Source organism: Furipterus horrens, unplaced genomic scaffold, assembly GCF_987537825.1.
Source record: "Furipterus horrens unplaced genomic scaffold, mFurHor1.1.pri manual_scaffold_5, whole genome shotgun sequence".
Lineage (NCBI taxonomy): Eukaryota > Metazoa > Chordata > Mammalia > Chiroptera > Furipteridae > Furipterus > Furipterus horrens.
The window spans coordinates 180,079,763-180,105,202 of NW_028327175.1; the positions used below are offsets into that span (position 1 = coordinate 180,079,763).

General features: G+C 40.3%; 1 protein-coding gene across 1 annotated transcript in view; it reads right to left on the bottom strand.

Moving 5' to 3' along the window:
• Positions 1-15,833, bottom strand: part of CPN1 (carboxypeptidase N subunit 1) — a 34,745-nt gene extending 18,912 nt beyond the window's left edge. The window contains exons 1-5 of the mRNA XM_090279528.1: positions 15,347-15,833; positions 11,195-11,391; positions 6,728-6,883; positions 3,636-3,818; positions 2,263-2,374 (exon numbers count right to left, since the gene is read on the bottom strand). Of these exons, the coding sequence (XP_090135654.1) occupies positions 2,263-2,374; positions 3,636-3,818; positions 6,728-6,883; positions 11,195-11,391; positions 15,347-15,569 (871 nt within the window). The 5' untranslated portion in view covers positions 15,570-15,833. The remainder of the gene's footprint in view (positions 1-2,262; positions 2,375-3,635; positions 3,819-6,727; positions 6,884-11,194; positions 11,392-15,346) is intronic.
• Between the last annotated feature and the right edge of the window lie 9,607 nt (positions 15,834-25,440).

Consider the following 25,440-nt stretch of genomic DNA (forward strand, 5'->3'; position numbering starts at 1 on the left):
GGGTTGGAGAGGGGACCATGCTGCTTCCTGGCTGTTAGAGGCTTGTTTGGCACTCGTTCATTTCCAGACCCTTCACCCACTTCGCATATGCAACTGGCGCCCCTCTAGCTGTTGTCCTGGTGGTAGTTTCAAGAGTGGGTGGGTTTGTATATCTTCTAGGACTGCGTAGCCCTTTAAATTGATTCTCCTGAGAGAACAGCAGTTTCTTCCACCACCCTAACCCCACTGGTTTTTACAGGCAGAAATTATCAGGCTTTATTTTCCTGGTGCTAGAACTCTGGGCTGCGCAGTCTGGCCTGTGGATGGGATCACTCACTCCCCAGGTATCCCTCCTGATTTTTATCCACTACACATGAACATGGGACTACCTGTTCTGCCAGCCATCACCCCCTGGCCACCACCACTTTGTCACTACTACACTGTGTCTTCTTCACCCAGGCTCCCAGGCTCTGCCCCTCCTACCCATCTGGGTGAATATTTCTTCTTTAAATCCTTGGTTGTCAGACTTCCATACAGTTTGATCCTCTAGCGGTTCTAGGCATTTTTTGTTTTGAGGTTAGTTGTGATCCTTCTTATGGCTGCACACTGAGGCAAAGTGTGCCTGCTTACAGCTCCATCTTAACCAGAAGTTTAGAAATCCACACTTCTATGTTAAACCTTTTAGTTTTGAAATTCTGGCAACAATGGAAGTCTATATAGAAAACTTGTTACTTAGTGACTCACCACATATTCATAGTATTTAACATTATCTTGTACTTTATTTGTTATTCAGTAATTGTTTTCAGTGTATATTTAGTCTCCTTAATAAAATGACAGTAACGTGAAAAAATACCCATTTAATCAACTTTTACCTGCTCTCTGAGCTAATGTGTACAAGCAGCTGTTACAGAAAGTAGTAAAACAACTATAGACCATTATATCTCAGCATTAGAGTCATCTAGAAGGCTTCTTCTTCCAGCCAAACACAGGTTGCTAGGTCTTAGCCCCAGTTTCTAATTCAGTAGGGGCTCCCAAATTTGCATTTCTAACAAGTGCCAGGCAATGCTGAAAATGTTGGTCCAGGGACCACGCTATTGGAACAATTGTTTTAATGACGTTAATAATCTTGAAATTGTACCAGTTTAATTTGGTGCAACGATTCTCAGTGGAGGCATGGGCTGTGGTTTCCCAGAGGATGATGGGAAAGGAGGAACAAGTATAATTTGAAAAAGTAAACTTGATATCTTATATTTTGGGGGAAAAAACTATTGCCTTCCTAATGCAAACTAAAAAAAGTAAAGTTCAACAAAATCTTCTTGCTTTGTGCTCAAGTGAATTTTCAGCCACTTTCCCAGTACATGGTGACTCCCCAAGCTTCCTCTTCCCCACTCCCTATAAAACCAGCTATCAGCTCAATCCTCATTAGTAAGCCTTCTGCTACCTGGGCTCTGGTCAGGTCATATCTGAGAGGACAGGGAAAGACAAGTGCTAAACATGATTCCTAAGAGATCCCAGCTTCCTGCTTCAGCCTCTTTTCTATCCTTAGGTTCCCTCTACTGATAGAACAGAGGTTCTATCTCAACTCTTGGTGATGGGAAAGGCCCAGGGAGTAGAGAGAGAAACCTCTTCCTAGAGATTTCTGCTACATTAGCAATGGCCAATGTCCAAGCAAACTCCTGCTCAAGGGAGACGGGCAGGCAGGGTACAGTGCATACACCAGAGGAACAGCTTTTGTCCAGCCAGCTCCTCTGTTCACCTGTTGTTATGGGCAGCATAACTCTATGCCAGTTAGACACAGCCTCACGTTTATAAGTCAAGCATCTTCAAATGCTTTATGTTCACTATTTTATCCAATACTTCCATCAGAATGATGGCACAAGTATTGTTATTCTTAATGTACAGAAAAGGAAACCAAAGCTCAGAGAGGTTATGTAATTAGCTCGAAGCCCTGTAGCTGGTAAGTGGACAAGCTGGGTTTCAAACCAATGTACCCTTGAAGCCCACACTTAACCACTTGACAACATTATATCCCTCCTACGCCCCAATATTCCTTGTTAACCACCAGTTCTAAAAGGCCACAAGGTGCCCCCTGTTTTCATTTTCATAACCACAAAATGCCATTAAATACTAACTTAAGACTTTGTTGTTTTCAGATCTCCATTTGAATGCAAAATGCTATAATATTCTTGTCATTTCTCTGAGGAAAAAAAATGATAAATTCAGGAGAAGTGAGCCCCACCCTACTTCAGCCCATAGCACTACTGTGACCAGGCCCCCCCTTACCCTTGCTGAGAGAATACCAGGAAGCCCCATTGGTGATGCCGTCTGGGAAGTAATCCCCACAGTTCCAACCGTAGTGCATCCATCCATGTGCATAGGAGTAGATTTTGGCCAGCTGTAGGAAAAGTGGGCAGAAATGACCTTGAGTGTTCCCAGTTCATATGGCAATGTTCATACTCAGAAGTGGGGGAAAGCTGAGAAACCCCACTAGGTATAAACAACAGATTATTTGTTTTAGTGAAAGAAAATACCAGCAGAGTAGAGACGGTGTATATGTGTATGTGTGTGTGTGTGTGGTAGCCTAGAGTTAAGAAACCTGTATTCTGAATTTTCCACTGTCTTACTAGATAATATATAAGCTCCCTACTAGGTGTACCATTTATTTTTTTAAATTCATTTGTTTTTATTTTTTAATGTATTTTTCAATTACAGTTGACATCCAATATTATATTTAAAAAGTACAACATAATGATTAGACATTTATATACCTTATGAAGTGATCCCCCTGGCAAGTCTAGTACTCATCTGACCCCATACATAGTTAGTACAATGTTATTGACTATATTGCCTGTGCTACACTTTACATCCTTGTGACTACTTTTATAACTGGCATTTTATACTCCTTTATCTCTTCTAAGTTACTATTTTCTAGGAAAGTTTTGTAAAAGAAAGGAGCAAGTAAAATAGGCCTTCAGCAGAAAAAGAACTGTGTTTGGGGGGTGAGAGTGTTGTGTTGGAGAGAGGGGAATATATTTAGAATCTCTAGTAAGTCCCTTTCATTGCTACTTTATAACAGTGAACAAAATGAGATATATTTGCTTTGCAAAGCAACAACTGGTGTTATTCTCTATGCAATTCATTAATTGATGAATTAATAATGTTATTGTAACAGCTAATTATTATTTACGTAACTTATATTAATAATATATTAACTATAAAATAATCTGTTAATTTTATTCCATTGCTGTTTTGACCTATCATGTAAATATGTTTATGTTCATGGTCTACTTTTTATTTATAGTCTTATTACCATAAAATTGCAAATTAGAGCCCCCAAATTCACATATAATGCCACTTGCTTACCACCAGCATGATTAGTCTTTTGGCGTGTTTCTTGCTTGCTGTTAGCTTAAGTACTTCTTTTACACTGTGGTGATTATACTATAAAAGCTTTCCTATATATTTACTTTTTCATGAATTTTTGGCTTATCATTCAAAAGAAAATGTAATTTACTAGACTAAGCTTCAATGAGTGAGCAGTGTTTTCAATTCTTTTCTGTGGACTTGTACCTAACAGGATCCCGTGTTACTGACTTGACCTGTGTTCATCCCCTGAGACCCAGGTTGCTGGCTGGACAAGCCACCATTCTGCATACCTTCTGGAAAAGCTTGTCATCAGGAGTGGGGGTACTGGCAGTGCGGCGGAAACCTTGGACTCGATGCTCCAGGGACTTGTCATACGGGTAATTGGCCACCACTGCCCCTCCATGGAGATTAGCTGAAAGGACAAAGTTGAAGGAGCGTATCCACTGGATCACAGCTCGGGTCTCAGGTTCCACCTGAGGAGAGATGACAGCCCTTCGAATAAGTTAGTCGGTAAGTGGCCTGAGAAGATAGCATGTCTGAATAAGACAGGTCCTACCAGATATGAGAAGTGCAGATGGGGAAAGTTTGATCTTTTGCATGATGGTTTTAAAAATTAAGTGGGTGGAACCCTTTTTCAAAATGAAATCTTATGTGGAATCCTAATAGAGTATTCCCTCACTTACTGCAGATATTACGTTCTAGACCCCCCCCGTGATAAGTGAAAATCCATGAAGTAGGAACCTTACATTATTTTAGTATTTATATATATTTTAAGGCTTTATAAACCATTCTCACACACTTATAAACCATTCCTAGTCCCTTATTAACCTTTCCCACTCCCTTATTAACCTTTTCCACACTTTTATAAACACTACTTATGTTCTTAAACATATTCTACACTCTTAAACCTATGTAACTTTAACACGATGCATTCGGATGGCAAGAATTTTCGTCATTTGATCGCGTAATTTTAAACAATTAAATAAGGTTATTTAGACATTCAGTAGTAATTTTTCATTTGCTTTTTTTTATTAATTAAGGATAGTAGTAGCTTAATTGTTAATTTCGTGAAGTCATTTCATTAATATTAGCCATATAACCATATTTAAATCTTAAAAACCTGCTGGAACAGAGGATTAGAAGGCATTTAAATACCCCAGTACGCAACGTGTTAACAACATACGTATACGGTACTGCAAAATCCCATGATATAGCAAAAAATCCACGATAAGTAATTAAATATAATATTTTTAAAAATCCCGTGATAGAGTGAGGCCATGATAAGTGAACCTCAATATAGAGAGGGACCACTGTATGTAAAATAGATAAAAAGAGAGCACTTAGGGCAGTGAAACCATTGTGTGTGATACATGTCATGATACAGTCATCCAAACCCATAGAATGTACCACACAAAGAGTGACCACTAATCTAAACTATGGGCTTTGTGTAATAAGGATGAGTCAACATAGGTTCATCTCTTTTAATAAATGCACCACTGTGGCACCAGATGTTGGTAATTGGAAACAGGGGGTATATGGGAACTCTCTGTACTTTTCACTTAATTGTGCTGTGAACCTAAAACTGCTCTAAAAAGTCAAGTCAGAGTGAGAGAGAGAGAGAGAGAGAAAGAGAGAGAGAGAGAGAGAGAGAGAGAGAGAGGGCACCCAAGCTTGGTGTTTCTCTGATCCCTAGGAAAGAGTTCTCCTATTTACCAACTGCTTCAGTGGCTTCTGAGATACCTTTGCAGAAATTAAGGGCTCTGGTCAATAAATGTGGAAAATGCTGATTTGCAGTAATGGTTTTCAACCTATTCCTTTCCCCAACACATCTACTGTAATGTTGACATGTGGTCATACTCAAATTTTATGGATTAGAAATAGTATAATATGGGCCAATCTTGTCTAAGTAGTAAAATTCTACCCTTTTGTTTGCACATTATAGTGCTAGTGAGTGATGGTGTTTCAAGAAAATCCATGAATCCACTTGGACTTGCATTATAAGTAAATAATTTACAGTCTTCAGTTTTTTTCCTCTTCTCAGGGTAAATGTGCTTAGAGATTATGTGGTGTTAATGTGTTAATGGCTCCTCCTGGACCAATGGTCAGCTGTGAAGGCCCATCTTTTCTATGCCAAGAGGAAGTTGATGAATAAAGTTGAGTTTACCCAATCAGAATGGATATAATACCAAGGGCACCAGTCCTTTCTCTGTGTCCTAAGCCGTTATCCATCCAAACAAAGCCGGCTTCTTACTGCTTCTCTCCCTCAAGCCTGTCCCATCAGATGCAATGAAGACTTACTTCTCATTCTCTTTTTGATCTTCTAAGATTCAGGCAGAAGAGCAGTGGGAGTCTATCATTACCTCAGTGACTTTATTTTAATTCAACAAGTTAATAAATCAGAACATTCTTTTGGCTGGATGTGCTGACTAGTACAAAGTTATTTTTGATTTAGTACTTACTTGAGCCAAGAGCATAGCTGCTATTTGAAATTTAAACATATCAACATGACTTTTGCTTCATTTCCAACTGAGACTATTCCATCTAGAAAACTCCCAATAGAAAGCCTTACACCAGTTTTATGTTTCTCTCCTCAGTCTCTAAGTTTAGATATCCACAAATAGAATGTTTAGAACTATCCCATGCAGTATGAAAAACAGGGTGGTTGTGATGCTCTCAGGATGACAGTAGTTATTTTTGGGAGCAGGCCCACCAGCAAGATGAAACCATTCACCTTACTGGGAGTGACATTACAGGCCTCCTGGGGTGAAAGGCTTGGGAACATCAAGTAGGATCCTCTGACTGGGAGAGTAAGGGAAATGAGAGTACATACAGTAAAGTAGTCCAGACTCAGATAGAAAGGGAAGAGGAAAAACTGTACATAAAGGTAAGACTCTCTGAGCTTCTTTCTATAGCTAATTGTTGATGAGCATACAGTTCACATGTAGGAAAGATTTCTCTATAGACTGCTATAGTCCTAGGTTTTAACCCTGATTCCATCAAATATAGCTGTGTGAATTTAAGTTATTTTTATAAGTATAACATCTATAAAATGCAAGAATGGATAACACTGATGATCAACTGAAATGCTGGCTAAGAAAGAATTTTACAAAATACTGTGCAACTATATAATACCACTTTCACCTCCCTCACTACCATGGCCGCTAACATCAAACATTTTGTGAGCAGGTGCCCCACAGAGGGCCCTACACTGGGGGAGGGAATAAATACAAGGAGGCATAAGACACTGTTATTATTGCTCTGGACACATTGATATGGAGTCAAGTTGATGCCTAACTCTTGTTTGTGTAGTTGATGTGAAGATTGCCAGAATAAAGTTCAGATATTGATTTTCTTGCTTCTGTATGCAAATTTCTCTTCATACCTGGCTTTTCCAGTTGTCTGGAAGGGGTAAGTGGTGGTTGGGGCCTCCATACTTTTCATTGTAGTAGATGTAGGTATTGAGGTCAGGAAAGTTGCGGTTCAAGTCCACTCCATTTGCATTGTTCCTGCCAACCAGATACCTAGAGATGTCTGGGCCCTGTGGGGAAAATGGAGAGGTGAAAAGTGAAGGTTCCAGACTAAATCCTATATTCGAAGAACACTGTATAGTTCTTTTTAGGTATTAGCTTAATCTATCATCAAATGATATAGCATTTTCCTCTTTAACTTATCCAAAGACCCAGTGGCATGGTTCAAATTTCCCTGTAGACCACATGCTAGTGATATAGCTCCCAGGAGAAGCTCTAACAAGAATAGGGTGTTTCGAGATAATGAGGACTCTATTTTTAAAAAACAACTTTATTGAGATATAGCTTACATACCATAAAATTCACCCATTTGAAATGTACAATTCAATGAATTTTAGGATACTGACAGAGTTGTACAACTTTCACCACAATCTAATTTGAGAACATTTCTATCACCCTAAAAAGAAACCTCATGCCCCTTTACAGTCACTCCTCATTTTTACGTCAGTCCTAGGGAATCATTTGTCTCTGTAGATTTGCCTTTTCTGGACATGTCACATATGTGGGATCATACATTATGTGTTTGGCTTTTTTCACTAGACAATGTTTTTGGGGTTCCTCCATGTTGTAGCATATGTCAGTACTTCATTCCTTTTTTATCGATGAGGAGTTCCATTATATGCATTTACCACATTTTGTTTATCCCTTCACCAATTAATAGACTGTATTAGTTTCCTAGGGCTACCCTAAGAAGTTACCATAAACTAGGTGGCTTATAACAATAGAAATTTGTTCTCCCACAATTCTGGAAGCTAGAAGTTTAAAATCAAGACATTGGCAGGGTTATGCTCATTGAAGTTTCTAGGGGAGGATCCTTCTTTGTCTCTCCTAGTTTCTGGTGGCTGCTAGCAATTTGCGGCACTCCCTAGCTTGCAGATGAATCACTCCAATTTCTGCTTCCACCTTCGTATGGCCTCCTCCATCTGTTTGTGTCTCTGTATAAATTCCTTTCTTCTTATAAGAACAACAGACATATTTGATTTAGGGCCCACCCTAATCCAGTATGACTTTATCTTAACTTGGTTACATACGCAAAACCCTACTTCCAAATAAGGTCACATTCACAGGTTCAAGGTAGACATGAATTTTGGAGGATACTATTTCAACCCCGTACATGGACATTTGGATTGTTTCAACTTTGTGGCTATTGTGAATAATGCTGCTCTGAACATTCATGTACAAGTCTTTGTATGGATGTTTGTATTCATTTCCCTTGGGTAGATAACTAGTAATAGAACTACTTTTTTCAGAAATAGCTAAACTATTTTTCCAAAGTGGCTACACCACCACCACATTTTAAAATTTAGTATCCTTATTTATCTTTCTTCTGAGTAATATTAACTTCATGCTTATACTTCAAATTTCTCTGCTAACACTTCAAATGTTATTAATTTGGTCATGTATTCATTCATTCATTCACTCATTTATCGATTTAATTAACCAATATTTTATTTATTCAAGTCCATCTCTGATAGACCCTCTGAAAGACACTGAAGAAAGATAATGAGACATTATTCTAGCTTTCTAAGAATTCCTAATATATATGGGGAGACAGATATTTATATAATTGAAATATGTAAAGCAATAGAATAGAGATATGTTCAAGGCCCTTGCAAAACAGAAATTCCATTTAATGTTTTGGGAGAAGGTGAATAGTGTCACTGGAGCTCAATGGAATGAGGGAGGAGAGCCCCATTTGTGGCTGTTCCTAGAAGTAGGGTGACTGGTTTGATGCTGAGCAGCTAAAAACTCACAAACACTACCAGTCTCATATTCTTATAAGAAATTTTTATTTTTCTCAGATCTCTTCATTTTTCAAGGCATCCTGCCTATATTTTATTCTTAGATATTATGGAGAACCTAATTTTTTTAAAAGTTATCTTACGTTTTCTACACCAATTTTATCCAGTGAAAAACATTTATCTGATTTTTCAGTTTGGAGTGTGATATTTCACTTCTATGAGATAATGATTTTTTCCTTATGCTTCTAGGGGTTTTTCACTACTTGCCTATTTGTATCAACTAGCTCTTACCTGTTCATATTAACAGCTATGTTAATTTACCTGTCCGTATTACCACTCATACAAGGTCATTAGTTAGGCAGGCAGGTAAGGAATTCCTTTAACAGAGAAGGTTCCCATAAACAGGGTTGGTGGTGTATTAGTTTTCTATTACTGCTGTAACAAATTATCACAAACTTAGTGACTTAAAAGAGCACAAGTACATTATCTTTTGGAGTTTTGGAGAGCAGAAGCCTGAAGTGGGTCTCACAGGACTAAAATCAGGTGTCAGCAGGGCTGTGTTTCTCTCACTGGCTTTAGGAGAGTCTGCTCCAGTATCTAAAGGTTACTCACATTCCTTAGCTCATGATCCCTTCTTTGGTCTTCAAAGGCAGAAGCATAACAACCTCAGATCTCTCTGACTCTGACCTTCTTCCACCTTCTTCCACATCTAAAGGACTTGTGATGATTACACTGGGCCCACCCAAATAATCCCAGAATAGGTTAAGGGTGGTTCATTAGCAGCCTTAATTCCATCTGCAACCGTAATTCCCCCTTGCCATCATGTAACATGACATAGTCACAGGCTCCAGGGATTAGGACTTGGACATCTTTGAGGGAGTGGGAAGGGGCATTCTGCCTTACACACAGTTGGCTTTAAAGTTTGATGACTAGGCAGATTTTGCTGGTATAGCTATGCAGACAGGTTTCCTCTGGGTATGGCAGGTAACTGGGAGTTTGGATTCAGGTCCAAAATCTCCCTTTGAACAAGTGTGGAGCAGGTGAGTGGAAGGGACTGGCTCCCCAAAGATACATGTAGGATTTAGTGGGCTAGCAGGGGTTTCCCCCACTTTCTCCCACTCCCACCTCATCCAACAAAAGATATGGGCAGGTCTGAGTGCTTCTTCAGTTTCCCCACTGCAATACAGGGGGTGCCCCCCACCACCTATTTCATATTTTCCTGCTCTTTTCGAAACTCAAGCCTCGAAGCACCTCTCTGATTTCCAGTGGAGGGACAAAGTTTGGTTTTTTCATTTGTTAAGTCATGTCAGTAGGAAGCTGTGAGATTGCAAGGGTCAAGTTTGTGTTGGATTCAATATCTTGGCTCCAGACCCCTCCCTGCCTGTACTCCCTCCCTAACCTATCCTCAAGTACGTTTAAAATACTCTTGGGTCATGCAAGCACAGAGACAGTGTGGTCAGATTCATGCAATCAGAGAGTGGAGGGTGGTTGCCAGGGGCTCTGGGGAGGGGGAAGTGGGAAGCACTGAACAGCAGGCATTTGGTTGAGCAGCAGGGATATGTGTTGGGGACCTGCTGTGCAACATTGTACCTAGAGTTAACAACACTGTATTGAACACTTACAATTTTATCAAGAGAGTAGATCTCATCTTGAGTGTTTTACCACGATAAAATTGAAAATATTTTAAGTAAAGCAGTGAAGTCTATCCTTAAAAATTAAAAATTTTCAAGACTACCTTAAATAAATATATTTTTAAATGAAAAAATACTTTAATTTATACCCCCCCCAAAAAAACCCAAATCAGGTTTAAACATAGCTTTTAAAGGAACATATTCATTGTGTAAGGCTTCACCCTTGAATATTCTAATTCAGTTGCGGGAAGGGAGGAGAGAGAATCTGGGAATGTGTATTTCAAAATATTCACTTACGATTCTATTGCACAGCAACAAAAGAATCACTGCTTTAAAGTTAGGCACACTGACATTTTGAATTTATGTTAGTAAATAAAGGAAAAGCCCATAGATATATTTTTTCCTTCTGTCTCCCCTGCATATGCAACTCTAAAATAAAGAATTAAAAAGCTGAGTACTATAGTAGTAGAGGAAAAAAACCTACATAAATAAAGTATGAAGAATCTGGAATTCCTCTGCCGTTATGGGCAAAGCTAGATCTCTCTGATAGCCCCATCCCCACCCCACCCCCAGCCTCAAAATTCAAATGTGCCTTGTGGGAAGAAGCACAGCATTTAGGGTTTGAGGCTGAAAGTTCAGTGGAGGCTTATTTTGCAATATCTCTTCATACCTGCATAGTATTTTCCAGTTTACAAAGTGTTGTCACAAATATTGACTTGTTGACCTTCTCAATAACAACAGGAGGTAAGCTGGAAAGGTGTTGAGGGGAATGAAGCTCAGAGAGAGCCTACATTCATTGCATAGGTTGGGTCTTCATAATTTATTATATTTCCATTGTTTTTTTTTTTTCTATTACTTAGTGACAGTGACAGTGGAACAGAGAGGACCATTGTCTACTGGCTTTTACTTTATTCCTTAAGATGATTCTATTCTCTGCACGGTTCAGTACCTGGGCGGCGGCCACCTCGTAGCCATCTGGGTTCATGGACGGCATGATGTGAATGCGCGTGTCCTGAACCAGCCGGACGATGCGCTGGTTCGCGTTCCGGAACTCCTCGCACAGGAACTCCGACAGCTGCAGCAGCAACTCGCGGCCCAGCACCTCGTTGCCGTGCATGTTCCCCACGTACTTGACTTCAGGTTCCACTGCAAGCGTGAGAAGAACATGCAGAACGATTTAAAAAAATAAATGGAGAAAGCTTGCAAGTACCTTTGATTCCAAGAAAATCTTAGGCTTCATTTGGATCATTTCCAATAGTACCTGAACTCGTTTCAAAAATTGCAATTACAAATGCTGCAATAATTCGTGGCAGGAATAGTAATGACTACTATTTATTGAACCTCTACTATATACTAGGGACTTATGCTCACTACTAGTAATCTTCATAGAAACTTGTGAAGTGGTCATTATTAGCCTCAGGATGAGGGTACTGGGGAGGGATGAGGTTAACTTGTCTGAAGTCACCTAGCTAATTAATGTGATAGAGGCCAAAGCTCAGGGAGCATTTACAGTAGCTTGCTGCCTGCTTGTATATAATTTTCTAGGTGATAGCATGGCACTTTCTAATCATGTTGGTTGAAAACTTAATTTTCCTGATACTTAGGAAATGAAAATCTCTCCATAATATCTGAGAATGTTGTGCTCTGAGGCACAGAGTAGGAAGGAATCTACCTCTGTCTCCTTCCTTAATCTTTGGCTATGTTAACAGCTCTGGAAAGAGCCTCCAGAACCACTTAAAGAAAATCATTCTTGCCCTCTTTGAAAAGGAAAGAGAAAAGCTCTGGCCAAGTAATTTATCTTCCACCCTCCATGATTTCCCTTCTACCCACCTTCCTGCCTCCATGATTTTTCTGATTCTGGACCTCTTCATCTCCATATTTCCAAATCCTCCTCAACATCCTGCAGGCTCTGGGAAGCCATCCTGGGCTCTCCCTGCTGGGAGTGAACTCACTGTTGAACTTCTCTTTTATGGTACTAATCACTTTCTATTCTGAATTTTGCCTGATTTTACACATTTTATTTATTTTTTTATTATATGTAATTTTAAATTTTCTTTAGGACAAACTTGTTGTTATTTATTTTAGCATACCTACGGTAGTCTTTCCCAATGAAGTGTCTATAACCCACAAGGATCGTGTAGTGAATTTTCTATAGTTGTATAGTCTTTAATCTTAGTGCATTTTTTTTTATCTTAGATTATGTCTTTCTTACTTTTCTTGGTGTTAAAATATCCCTTCTTTTAGGAAAGGATGGGGATAGCAGATGGCAGGTAGTATTCTTCAACATCCTTGCTCAGTAAAGTAAAATTTGGAAAATATATTTTAGTCCCCTCCAATCTCCCTTATTTATTAAAAATGTATTTCTTAATTTCTGTGGAGTCCAAAAGTTGGCAACTACTGCCCTATAGAAACTAGCATAGTGTCTTGCACTTAGTAGGTGCTCAATGTTAAATTCTTCTGTCTCTACTTTCAATATATGCAGAATACGACTACTTCTCATAACAACCATTCCTATCATTTTGGTTTAAGCCCCCATACTCTAACACTAGGATTATTACAATAAATTTCCTACTTGAACTTCTTGCATCTGCCCCACCCATTTAAGTGCATATTCCTGAGTCAGGGGTCTGCAAACTTTTTCCATAAAGAGCAAGATTGTAAATAGTTGGGATTTGTGGACTATGTTTTTGTCCCTGTCACAGCTACCCAACTCTTGCAGCAAATGCAGTCATAGACAATACAGAAACAAACAGGCGGGACTGCATTTCAAAGAAACTTTATTTATCAAAACAGATAACCGGCTGTAGGGCTGTACTCACGCACCCTGGCTCTGAGTGCTCTTTACATTGTCTGAGTTAGATCATTTCACTCTCCTGCTTAAAACCCTCCAGTGGCTTCTCATGTCACTCAAAGGAAAAGCCAAAATCTTTACAAAAGCCTGCAAGCTCCTAGGTGATCTCCTCCTGCCTGCTCTGACCTCTTCTCGTGCTCTCCCATGGTTCACTCTGCTGCAGCTGCAGGGGCCTCCTCGCTGCTTCTCACACATGCCAAGCTCCTGCTCATTTCTTTGCCTGAAAGGTTTTCCTTCCCAATATCAGGTTTCTGACCAGCAAATGTCTTAATTATCACCTTGACAAAGAAGCTTTTCCAAGTAGCATTGACCTCTTCCCTACTCAATCCATAGTACTCTATGACATTCTCTTACTTTCCTGGCTTATTTTTTTCCATAGCACTTATTTTCATATATATACATATATATATTTACTTAGTCACCCATGTATTGCCAGTCTTACCCAACTGGAATCAAGGCCTTGAGGGTAGGGTCTTTGTTTTATTCTCTGTTGTATATTCAGAGTCTATGAAAGTACTTACCTATAGTAATCAGTAATATTTGTGGGACAAATAATGAATAAATGAAAGGAATTAAAGGATGAACAGCTGAGTTATAGGTATCAGAGCAAAGAAGGATCTAAATGAAAAAGTCTAAAGAAAGGCTTGAATGCTAGAAAGTAGATGGGGCACCCAGAACGGGGCATGGAGTAAGGGGTGGCTAACCCTACAATGTCCATTTGCATCCACAAGCTTCCACAATGAACACACAACATGAGTAAAAGCAGGTGCTTACTATACAAGTGAGGCTTCAAAGTAAGGCCCTTACCCTCAGTTAATCACTCATTCAGCCTTTCCTGAGCCATTTCCCACCACCCTCCCACTCCCCATTAGCCACGTAATATTCTGAAGCTGTCTTGGACAGAATCCACCAGGTGAGATTGTCATTGGAGGTTTTTAAGCAGGGGTGGAGGGTGAGAAGATTATATCAGTATTTAGGAATATTATTCTGGCATCGCTGCACTAAATGGAAGGCTCAGAGAGTGGTGGCAGATAGGAGTTAGGAGGTCAGTTAGGAGCCTAGTACAATCATTTAGGCAGGTTGTGATGAAGTCCGGGCTAGGGTGGAGGATGTGGAAATGGAGCAGAAAAGCGACTTGAGGGTGACAGTTTGAAGGAGGAACTGACATAACTTGAATGTCACAATCGCTATAAGTAAGGCAGTGAGGAATTAGAAACAGATGTCCACCAGTAAACGAAGAGTTAAATACAACCATACAATAGAATGTTATACAGCCAAAAATGATGATGTAGATCTAATCTACATTTACAGTCATTCATAAAAGACTATGAAATGAGGGCCTTGGCTGAGTAGCTCAGCTGGTTAGAGTGTCCTCCTGTTACGCCAAGGTTGCAGGTTACATCTCTGGTCTGGGCACACACAAGAAGCAACATAAGTGCATAAATAAGTGGAAAAACAAATCTCCCCTCCCCACCCCCTCCCTCTATCTAAAAAAAAAAAAAATCAATCAATAGAAAAGACTATGAAGTGAGAAATGCAGCTATAGTATGACTCTGATTTTATATAATTATGTGTGTGTAAGGTGGGGGTAACTACATATACAAAAAAGTCTGAAAGGATACACATCAATATATTAATAGTCTTCTGTGAGTGGTGAGATTATGAGTGAGGTTTTTCATTTTTTTCCCTTCTCTAATTTCTAGTTTTAATCCAAACATCCAATGCTTTTATAATAGAAGCAAACTAACAAAAAATAGCCCAATAAAACTAATACCCCAGACCTCAAATCCTCTCTCAGATGCCGTACTCGATCTCACTGTCATTCCCCAAAGGAATATCCCTAAACCCTTCTCAGTTTCCTGGCACATTAGAAGGGCTAAGTGTTTCTGCTTTTGTCTCCAGAGGCACTGCATAGGGAAAGGCAGAATACTACCAAGGGGGGGGGAAAGGGTAATGGGAGAATAGAAGGGGACAGACGGGAGCAGGGAAGAAGATTCATGTGACCATGAAGGTCTTGAGTAACCAGAAACCGAAAAGAGGAAGGAACTGGAGGCCGAATTGGGATTTGCAGTTCCCCAGAAGCAGGAGCTGTTTGAGCGCCAGGCAGGGAAATGTACTTGGCACAGGCTGATGAAGAGGTGATACTTTACGGGGGGCGGGGGTCCACAGACCTCCCCACAAACCACCCCATTCCTGGATTTGTAAGCAAGGGTCCTGCCCTATCCACTCCCACAACTGCTCAGGGCTTACAGAGCTCGTGGAATCCAGGGTTGTCGCTGAATTCCAGCACGTAGAGGTGTCTCCCCTTCACACTGCGCCCGATGCTGTAAAGCCGCGTGATGTGGGGGCACTCGTTGTGGACCTTGTACAGCGTCCGCACCAGGTCATCGTAGCGGTGGTGGCGAAAGGTCACCGGGGCAACCAACTTGCAGAGTAGGAGGACGTGGAGGAAGACTGAGAGCAGGCCTGACATCTCACTGGGCTTTTTCAGAAAGAACTACTGAAATGAGTCCCACCTCTCCCCAAAACCTGTCTTCTTCACCAGTCAAGACCTAAGGGCTGGGAAGCAGATCTACCCAGTTTCCCTCCAGTAAAAACCAGTGTGACGGCACCTGGGAAGGAAGTTCAGAACTGTCCCATCCGAAGCTGGAAATTATTTATGCAGCTGTGGAATAGTCGCCCACCTCTCCTTTCTCATTTCTCTGTCTCCTAATGCAGTAAAACCTTTTGAAGCGGTTTTGCATTTCCCCAGATTGGGTAGTTTCACTGATTCTGGTTTACTGATTAACTGCACTGTAAACAGGCTTCAATAAATAGCTGCTTATAACCCTTTGATTCCCAGAGAATTTTGAGGAACTTTGCCTATGCTGGTTCCCTATATTACTATTTAAAGACGTGTATTAAAATAAAGCTCTCTGTGGCTTCCCACCCATCACACATATTGCTGCCAGACTAGCTTTCTTTCTTTTTTTAAAAAATTATTTATTTTTAGAGGGAGGGGAAGTGAGGGAGAAAGAGAGGAAGAGAAATATTGATGTGAGCGAAAAACATCAATAGGTTGCCTCTCCTACACACCCCATCTGGGACCAAACCCACAACCCAGGCAGGTGTCCTGAATGGAATCCAACTGGCAACCTTTCGCTTTGCAGGATGATACCCAACTAACTGAACCACACCAGTCAGGGCCAGACTATCTTTCTGAAGCACAGCTCTGTCTTGTCCCTTTTCTCCTCAAACATCTTTCAACAGATACCACTGAGAAAATGAAAAGATAAGCCACAGGGTGGGGATAAACAATTTTAAATCATATATCTGATAATATATCCAGAATGGATCAAGAACTCTTACAACACAATAATAAAGCAAACAACTCAAGGTTAAAATGAGCAAAATATTTGAATAGATATTTTATTAGAGTAGATATATGAATAGCTAATAAGCATATTTAAACATGCTCAATGTCACTGGTCTTTAAGGAAATGCAACTTAAAACCACAATGAACTATCACTTCACATCCACTAGAACAACTATAATAAGAAAGACACGTAACAAATGTTAGAATAGGGAGAAACTGGAACCCACACACAGGAGTAGGCAAAAGTAAGTTTACAGTTGTGAGTACATAAAACAGTTTATTCTTGTATTTTTATTTATCATTGTATTATTTATTTGTATTACAACTATAAACCTACTTTTGCCCACCCTGTATATTGCCAGTGAGAATGCAAATGGTGCAGCCACTTTGGAAAACAGTTTTGCAATTTCTTGAAAGGTTAACTATAAACTTACTATATAACCCAGCAAGTTCACCTTGAGGGTATCTAGTTAAAGAAATGAAAACATGTCCACACAAAAAATTATTTGTGAATGTCCATAGCAGTATTATTTCCACTAGACAAAAGTGGAAACAATCCAAATACTCATTAACTGGTGAATGAGTAAAGAAAATGCAGCCCATCTATACAATGGAATTTCATTGACGTGAAAAGGAATGAATTACTGATATGTTGTACAGTATGAATGAGCCTTCAAAATATTATGCTCAGTGAAAGGAGTCACACACAAAGACCACGTATTATACGATCCAACTTATATGAAGTGTTTAGAAAAGGCAAATATATAGAGAGAAAGTAAATGAGAAGTTGCCGAGGGCTGGGAGTGGAAATGTGGAGCAATTATAAATGAGCATAAGGTGTCTTCTCAGGAGCAGAAGCATGTTCTAAAATTAGATTGTGGTGGTGGTACAACTCTGTAAATATAGCAAAAATTCATTGAATTGTATACTTAGAGCAGGTAAATTTTATGCATACAAATCATATTGCAAATAAAGCTGCTTTTAAAAAAAGAAATAAAAATAATTAAATACAGCCCCCCAAAGTTAACTATAAATTTATCATACAACACAACAATTTCACTCCTGGGTATCTACCCAAGAAAATAAAGGCTTCTACACAAGAATGTTTATGGCAGCATTATTCATAATAGCCCCAAAGTGGAAGCTAACCAAATGTCCATCAACCAGTATATAAATAAAATGTGGTATATTAGTACAATTGAACACTGTTCAGCAGCAGGAAGGGATAAAATATGAATACAAGAAACTACAACATGGATGGGCTCCAGAAACACTATGCTCAGTGAAGGAGGTCAACACATATTGTATGATTCCATTTATATGAAATTTCCTGCAAAAGTAAGGCTGCAGAGACAAAGTATAACAGTAACTGCCTGGGGCTAGGGAGGGGCGCTCACCGTAAATGTGCGTACGGGACCTTGGTGGGGTGATGAGGAGGTTCTAAAACCAGCCGATGGTGATGGGTGCTCACCTCGGTAAATTCACTAGAAATCATTGACTTGTACACTTAAAATGGGTGAATTTAATGGTATGTAAATTATATCTCAAAAAAGAATTTTTGTCTTTTTTTTTAAACTGAGTTTCAGTGGATGCCCCAGCCTGGTCTCCAGGTCCTTTCTACCAGTTGGGACTTGTCACTCTCCCTCACTCCAGTGCAGCCCCACTGCACCACCTACTATCTTCTGAGCATGCCCTCATCACCTGCCTTCCTGCTATTGCTTCTGCTGTTTGCCCAGGTAGCTTAACCCAGCTCCAAATCCTGGGTCTTCCTCATGTCCTTTTGCAATTGCTGCTATAATCAGTCTTTGCATCTTCAATTCATATTACTTTGCCTGTAATGCACTTAGCCATTGTGCCAGGTGCACAACGATAGTGCAGCCCTGCTGGTAGCACTGTTGCTGCCCTCCAGGATGATCGCTAGTCTCTAGCACAGAGCCTGGCATAGGTGCACATTTGTGGAGTGAAGAAATAAGAATCCTATTGTTGACTTTTCCTCTTGCATCCTGCTGCCCTACCTTCAGCAAATTTTCCCAAGGAAATCGTATGCTTTTTTATCCAGCTATTCCTTCTTGGATATATTAGGTGAACACACTGTAGCCAGGCCAATCTGGTCCACACATGGTCCAGAGAATTAGCCCAAGATAAGTACCAAGTTGGCAGTACCACAGGGCTACTGGATTACACCCACTGCTAAGATCCCATAATTTGCTAATGAGATTCTGACACCCCAGGTGGTTGAAGGCAGGATCAGGAGAGAAGGTTGATAAAGCAGCACTAATGCTGTCACACATTAAGTCCTTGATCTAGGACAATAGCTACTGTCACTACTGAAGGTTCAGCTTAGTGGCCCCCAGATAACTCCACATTGTTCCACTGCAGAATTCCCATTTCTATGACAAATGTGCCTATAGTCCTTATGGGGACCTCGCTCATGCTAACAGATGACTCCCATTCTCTAGGAGAGAGATGCATCCTTCCTGCCTGTTTGAACTTCAAGTTATTGTAAATAGGGGATATCTTCTGTGTATCAGGGCTGAGGTTTGCACTCTTTCCCCAGATCCCACCTAGAGTACCAGAGCATGTGCCATGAAGCCAGAGGGCACACAATGCCTCTCAGTGCAACCAGAACTAGAAGGAGCTTGAGTGTCAGAGGGATGGATATGATATTTAAAAATTGATGAATAACATTATGTACGTTTAAAGTGTACAATGTGACAATTTGGTATATGTATGTGTTACAAAATGATTACCACAATAAGGTTAGTTAACACCTGCATTACCTCACATAGTTGTGTGTGTGTGTGTGTGTGTGTGTGGTGACAACATTTAAGATCTACTTTCTTAGCAACTTTCAAGTATATAATACAGTATTGTTAACTATAGTCACCATGCTGTACACTAGATCCCCAGAACTTACTCATCTTATAGCTGGGAATTTGTACTCTTTGACCAACATCTCATTTTTCCCATCACTCCCACCCTAGCCTTTGGCAGCCACCATTCTACCTCTGTTTCTATGAGTTTGATATTTTGGATCCCACGTAAAAGTAAGATCATACAGATTTTGTCTTTCTCTGTCTGACTTAGCATAATGCAGAGAGTTATGATGTTAAAAACAAGTTCAGCTTCCTTTTAGGTCATCTGACTTTCAGTTTCCTTCTGCATAGAATAAAGACAAAAACAGCTTCTTCCTCATGATCTGAGTGGATCAAATAAGATGATGCATGTAAGGCCTTTTGCACAGAGCCGGGCACATAATAAGGGCTCGGTAAATATTATTAGCAGTATTAATAGCAGCAGCAGCTTTAAGCATCTATTCTGTGCTAGAGACCATACTAGGTGATGGAAATACAATTCATTATATATATACTAAAGGCTAAAGTCTTTACTTATATTATTATTTTCTATCTATAATAAAACCAGCAAAGACCCCTGCCCATGCTGAACCTACATTTTAGTGAAGAGATAGACACTCAAGAGTGAAAAAGGCAGCTTCTGTCCTCACAGATGCAGATGAGTGAATACGCACAACACTGGCAGAAGAAGATGTAAACACTTGGGACCACCAAGCAGGGTCCCCTGACTTAGTTTTGGGGGGCCAGGGAGGGCTTGCTGTAGGATATGCGGGAGTTGAGCTAGGTCAGAGAGCCTGGCTTCCCCCTGTGATAGGTGTTATAATGGCCCCCCAAAGATGCTCACACCCTAATCCCTGGAACCTGCGAATATGGTATATTGCATGGTAAGGGGGAATGAAGTTTGTAGATGGAATTGAGTTTGTTAATCAGCTGATCTCGAGATGAGGGATTATTCAGGTGGGCCCAGTGGAATCACAAGTGTTCTTGTAAGTAAAAAAGGGAGGCAGGAGGGTCAGAGTCAGAGTGGTGAGGTGCGAGAAAGATTCGACCAGCCTCTGCTGGCTTTGAAGATGAAGGAAGGGGCCCAAGGGCAGGCAACCTCTAGAAACTGCAAAACGCAAGGAAACACATTCTCCCTTAGTGCATCCAGAAAGAAACGCAGCCCTGCTGACATCTGGAGTTGAGTCCAGTGAGACCCATGGCCAACTTCAGATCTCCAGAACTATTAAGATAATGAACTTCGGTTGTTTGTGGTAATTTTTTACTACAGCAATGGGAAACCAATACACTTCCAATAACTTAAGTCTTGGACAGAGCTGGGGATCTTGAGGAGAGGCTAGAGCATAGCACTTACTGGTCTGGCATCCTCCCGGGATCTTGATTCAAATCCTGGGAAGCCAGCCCTGCCCATGACCATCGGCTCAAACCAATGGCATCTTCAGGGTTCTCTGTTTCTCCTCCTCACCCTGATTTTAGGCATTTCTTTCTTTCTGGTTTCTCAGTGTCCTCAAAGTGGTCCCTGCCCAGAACACCAAGTTTCCACTCTGCCTTAGGCAAACATCAATAATACCTCACAGTTCCAGATTTCCTCACAGGGTACCAGCTACTTCTAGTTATTTATTCCCACAACAGCCCAGAGTCAAGTAACTAGTAAGTAGTGGAGGAGGGTCTGGCCCCGTGCCCTCTGGGGCAGTGAGCCCGAAATCCTACTCAACTAATCCCAGTGAATACAAGTATGGAGCAGGAGAAAGAACCCACCAGACAAATGTGGCACAAAAGGAGTTCTTTAAAACTTGAAAATGGGTGGAGGAAGTAGAAGGATATTTACCTCAAGTAGGGAGGTGGTGCTTTCCACAACCCCACAATGCCTCCATCCCTTCAGGCCAGGTATTGTACATTGTGAAAACTGCTTCCAGTCTGGCTTCCCATTCTTAAGGGTACCTAAAAAAAATAATGTTTTTAAAATAACTTCCTGCGCTGTGTAAAAAATGGATTATGTTTGTTATAAAAATGCAGACAATATAGAAAAGTTGTACTACCCCCGCACCTCATCAGCTAAGAACAACCATTGTTATCAATCCTTAAGGATTATTCTTAAAACCTGGCAGACTGCCAGAGATTATTACCAAACTAGCAGAGATTATTACCATGACTGATCCAATTTGAGGCCAAAATCTAGGATTCATCCCCAGTCCCTCTCTTTATCACTCCCCATATCGGCAAGTTATACTGACTCTGCTCTGAAATATACCTAGAAACTGAATACTTCTCTTACCTTGACCTCTCTCACCTTTCTTGTCCTAGTCTGGGTCACCATAAATTTTTTGCTTGGATAATGACAATAGCTTCCTTGAATATCCCTCGTTTCCTTTTTTTTTTTTTTTTTTTTTTTTGCCCTGCTGGTTTATTCCCAACACAATTGCCAATTGTTCTAAAAACATTAAACCAAATTACTTCCACATTCAAAACATTTCAGTGACTTCCCACCACACTTAGAATAAAATAAACAATTCTTACAATGACATACAGGCCTGGTAAGCAATAACCACAATGTCCTTTCTATTTCTTGACCATACCAAGGTTGTACCTGCCCCAAGGCGATGACACTTCCTATTTTCCCTGCCTTAAATGCTCTTCTAAATCTTCGCATGACTTTTCCCTCTACATCATTTAAGTCCATGATCTAATAGCACCATTTTAGAGTGGTTGGCACAGACATCCTTAACTAAACTAGTCCCTGGCTGTTGTTACTTGTTATCATTTTCTAAGCCTTTACTCCATTCTTCTTTATAACACTTATCATTACCTTTAGGCACACTATATAATTTCTATGTACTATACCATATAGTCCCTACGTAATACTATGTAGTTCTTCTTTTTGGTCTGCATTCACCACTAAATTGTAGGTTGCATGGAGATAATGTGTGTGTGTGTGTTGGTGTGTGTGTTTAAAGATTTCATTTACTTATTTTTTTAGAGAGAGGGGAAGGGAGAAAGAGAAGGAGAGAAACATTAATGTGTGGTTGCCTCCCACATGCCCTCAACTGGTGGGGGTCTGGCCCCCACCCCAGGTATGTACCCTGACTGGGAGTCAAACCGGTGATCCCCTGGTTCTCAGGCCGGCACTCAATCCACTGAGCCACACCAGGCAGGGCTTTCTTTTTTTTCACTGCTTTGTCCTTGATGCTTAGAATAATTACTACCTCATACTAGGTGTTCAATAAATATTTGTTAAATGAATCAATTTGCAGATAGGAGGCTAGATAAATAATTTTACAGAAAAGTATTTATGCTTTTAAAAACAAAAGCATAGCCTTTATGCTTTTAAAATAAAAATCATGCTTAAAAAATATTTAACAGAAGAAAAAGTTGAAAGAAAGCTAAAATAATTACTTACCTTTAGAAATATGTCCCTTAAAAAAATGTAATAATAGTTGACAAGTAATGGCACTAAAGAAAGGATCTAAAAAAAAAAAAAAAAAAAAAAGGATCTAATTCATTAAGAGATGGTGATTATTATGCTCATGTTTTTTTCAACTACATATTTATCTTTAGATGGTAATTTTTCAATCCCTGCTCAGTAACATGATGCCTAATTCTAGTTAAATTGACTTCTGTTCCAGAGTCTGTGCTGGGATGTGTTGGCTCTGTGTTCTCAGATTTTAGGTAAAAATATTCTTCATTTGGCAGTCATTTTTCATAGTTTTGTTTTTATAACTTTTTCCATATTTGTTGAAGGTGGAAGTTTTATTTTTGTTTTTGATCTTCTATTTTGCTTTCAATTGGTTTCAAAAGTTAGAACTTGACTTTCAGTCAAGATGGCAGCATAGGTAAACACAGCTCACCTCATCACACAATCACATCAAAATTACAACTAAATTATAGAACAATAATTGCTCAGAACCAACAGAAATCTAGTTGAATAGAAGTCTGAAAACTATGAAATTAAAGAAACCATATCCATCCAAATTGGTAGGAGGGGCGGAGACATGAAAAGGACTGGTCCTACACCCACATGTGGTGGATAAAAATTCAGGAGGGATATCTCAGGAGCAAGATGTCCCAGCCCCACACCAGGCCCTGCAGCCCAGGGTACGAGTGCCAGGAAGATAAGTACCCATAACTTCTGGCTGCAAAAACCAGCAGGGATTGAGTTGGTGGAAGAAACTTCTAGTGTCCCAAGCAGTTCCTCTTAAAGAACCCCCACACAAACTTACGCAGATTCATTCCCTCTAAGCTCCAGCACTGAGATGGCAGCTTAGAAGGCACCAGTGGTATTCAGGGAGGAACCGAAGTATCTGACATCAAGGCAAGAGCTGATGGACAGGTTTCTCCCAGAAAGAAACGTGAGCAGAGGCCATTGTGCCTCTTCTGAACCCTCCCCCCACAGAGCCACAGCCTGGGAGGCAGGTGCCATATATGAGATTCCGTCAACTTGGCTAACACTGTTTGCCCTGCCCTGGAGATCCCCTGAGGCTCCATCCCACATAACTTACAGCTGTTAACAGTAGCTTTTCCATATGAATGGCTGGTCTTGGCTTAAACTTCACAACTTCCTAAATCCTTTCAAACAAGCAACAGCTAGCCTCAGTGAGCCCTCAGTTCGCATACCTCTTGCTAAGTGGTCCTAGGCATGGCAGCAGCAGCCAAGCTAGACTCACAGCTTTGCTTTACCTGGGAATCTCCAAGCCCAGCACACGTAGCAGCTGTTTCAGATGGCTCTATAGCTCAGGGGAAAACACAGCTGGGAGCTGACCTTGGCCTGCACCATCAAGTAAACCTCAGGGCCTGTGCACCAAATTGACAGCTATAAACCATGTCAGAGCACCACCACCCTGCCCCTGTATAGCTGATCCTCCATGGAGGGCAGAAGTTGGTGGTCAGTGGTCACAGCCAATCCTTACAACTGACTGGCCTGGGTAAATCCCTCTCATTGACCTGTCACCAGCAACCAAGGCTCAACTACAAGGGGAGGATGTACTCAGCCCATGTGAGGGGTGCACCTCAAGTACCCAGCTTGGGTAATAAGACAGGCTATGCCACTGGACCCTACAGGAGACCTATTACATTAGGCCACACTACCAAAACAGGGAGTTATAGCAGCTCTATCTAATACATAGAAACAAACACGGGGAGGCAGCCAAAATGGAGAGACAAAGAAATAGGACCCAAATGAAAAAACAAATGAAAACTCCAGAAAAAGAACTAAACAAAATGGAGATAAGCAATCTATCAGATGCAGAGTTCAAAACACTGGTTATCAAGATACTCAAGGGACTTAGTGAAGACCTCAACAGCATAAAAAAATGCAGTCAGAAACAAAGGGTACACTAATTGAAATAAAGAACAATTTACAGGGCAACAACAGTAGAGTGAATAAAGCCAAGAATCAAATCAATGATTTGGAACATAAGGAAGCAAAAAAACAACCAATCAGAACAAGAAAAAAGAATCCAAAGAAACGAGGATAATACAAGCAGCCTCTGGGACAACTTCAAACGTCCCAACATTTGTATCATAGGGATGCCAGAAGGAGAAGAGAAAGAACAAATAATTGGAAATCTATTTTAAAAAATAATGAAAGAAAACTTTCCTACTTTGGTGAAGGAAATGAACATGCAAGTCCAAGAAGCACAAAGAGTCCCAAACAAGGTGGATGCCAAGAGGCTCACTCTAAGACACATCATAATTAGAATGTCAAAGGTTAAAGATTAAAAAAGAATCTTTTTTTTTTCATATTAAACTTCCATTTATTTTATGGAACTTCTGGTTATTTCTGGTTTTGAGGTAGTTGTATTCCTTCTTATTTGTGGAGGGAGATGGAGCATGTCAGTCTTGGCTGGAAGTCCCATTCTTTTTTTTTTTTTTTTTTTTTAATTTTGGTTTTTCAATTACAGTTGTCCCCTTTTCCCCTAATTTCTCTCCCCCACCCAACCCACCCCCTCTCCCGCAATCATATTTAAAAAGAATCTTAAAAGCATCAAGAGAAAAGCAGTTGGTTAGTACAGGCGAGTCCCCATAAGACTGTCAGCTGATTTTTCAAAAGAAACTTTGCAGGCTGGAAGGGATTGGCAAGAAATATTCAGATTCATGAAAAGCAGGGCCTACAGCCAAGATTTCTCTACCCAGCAAA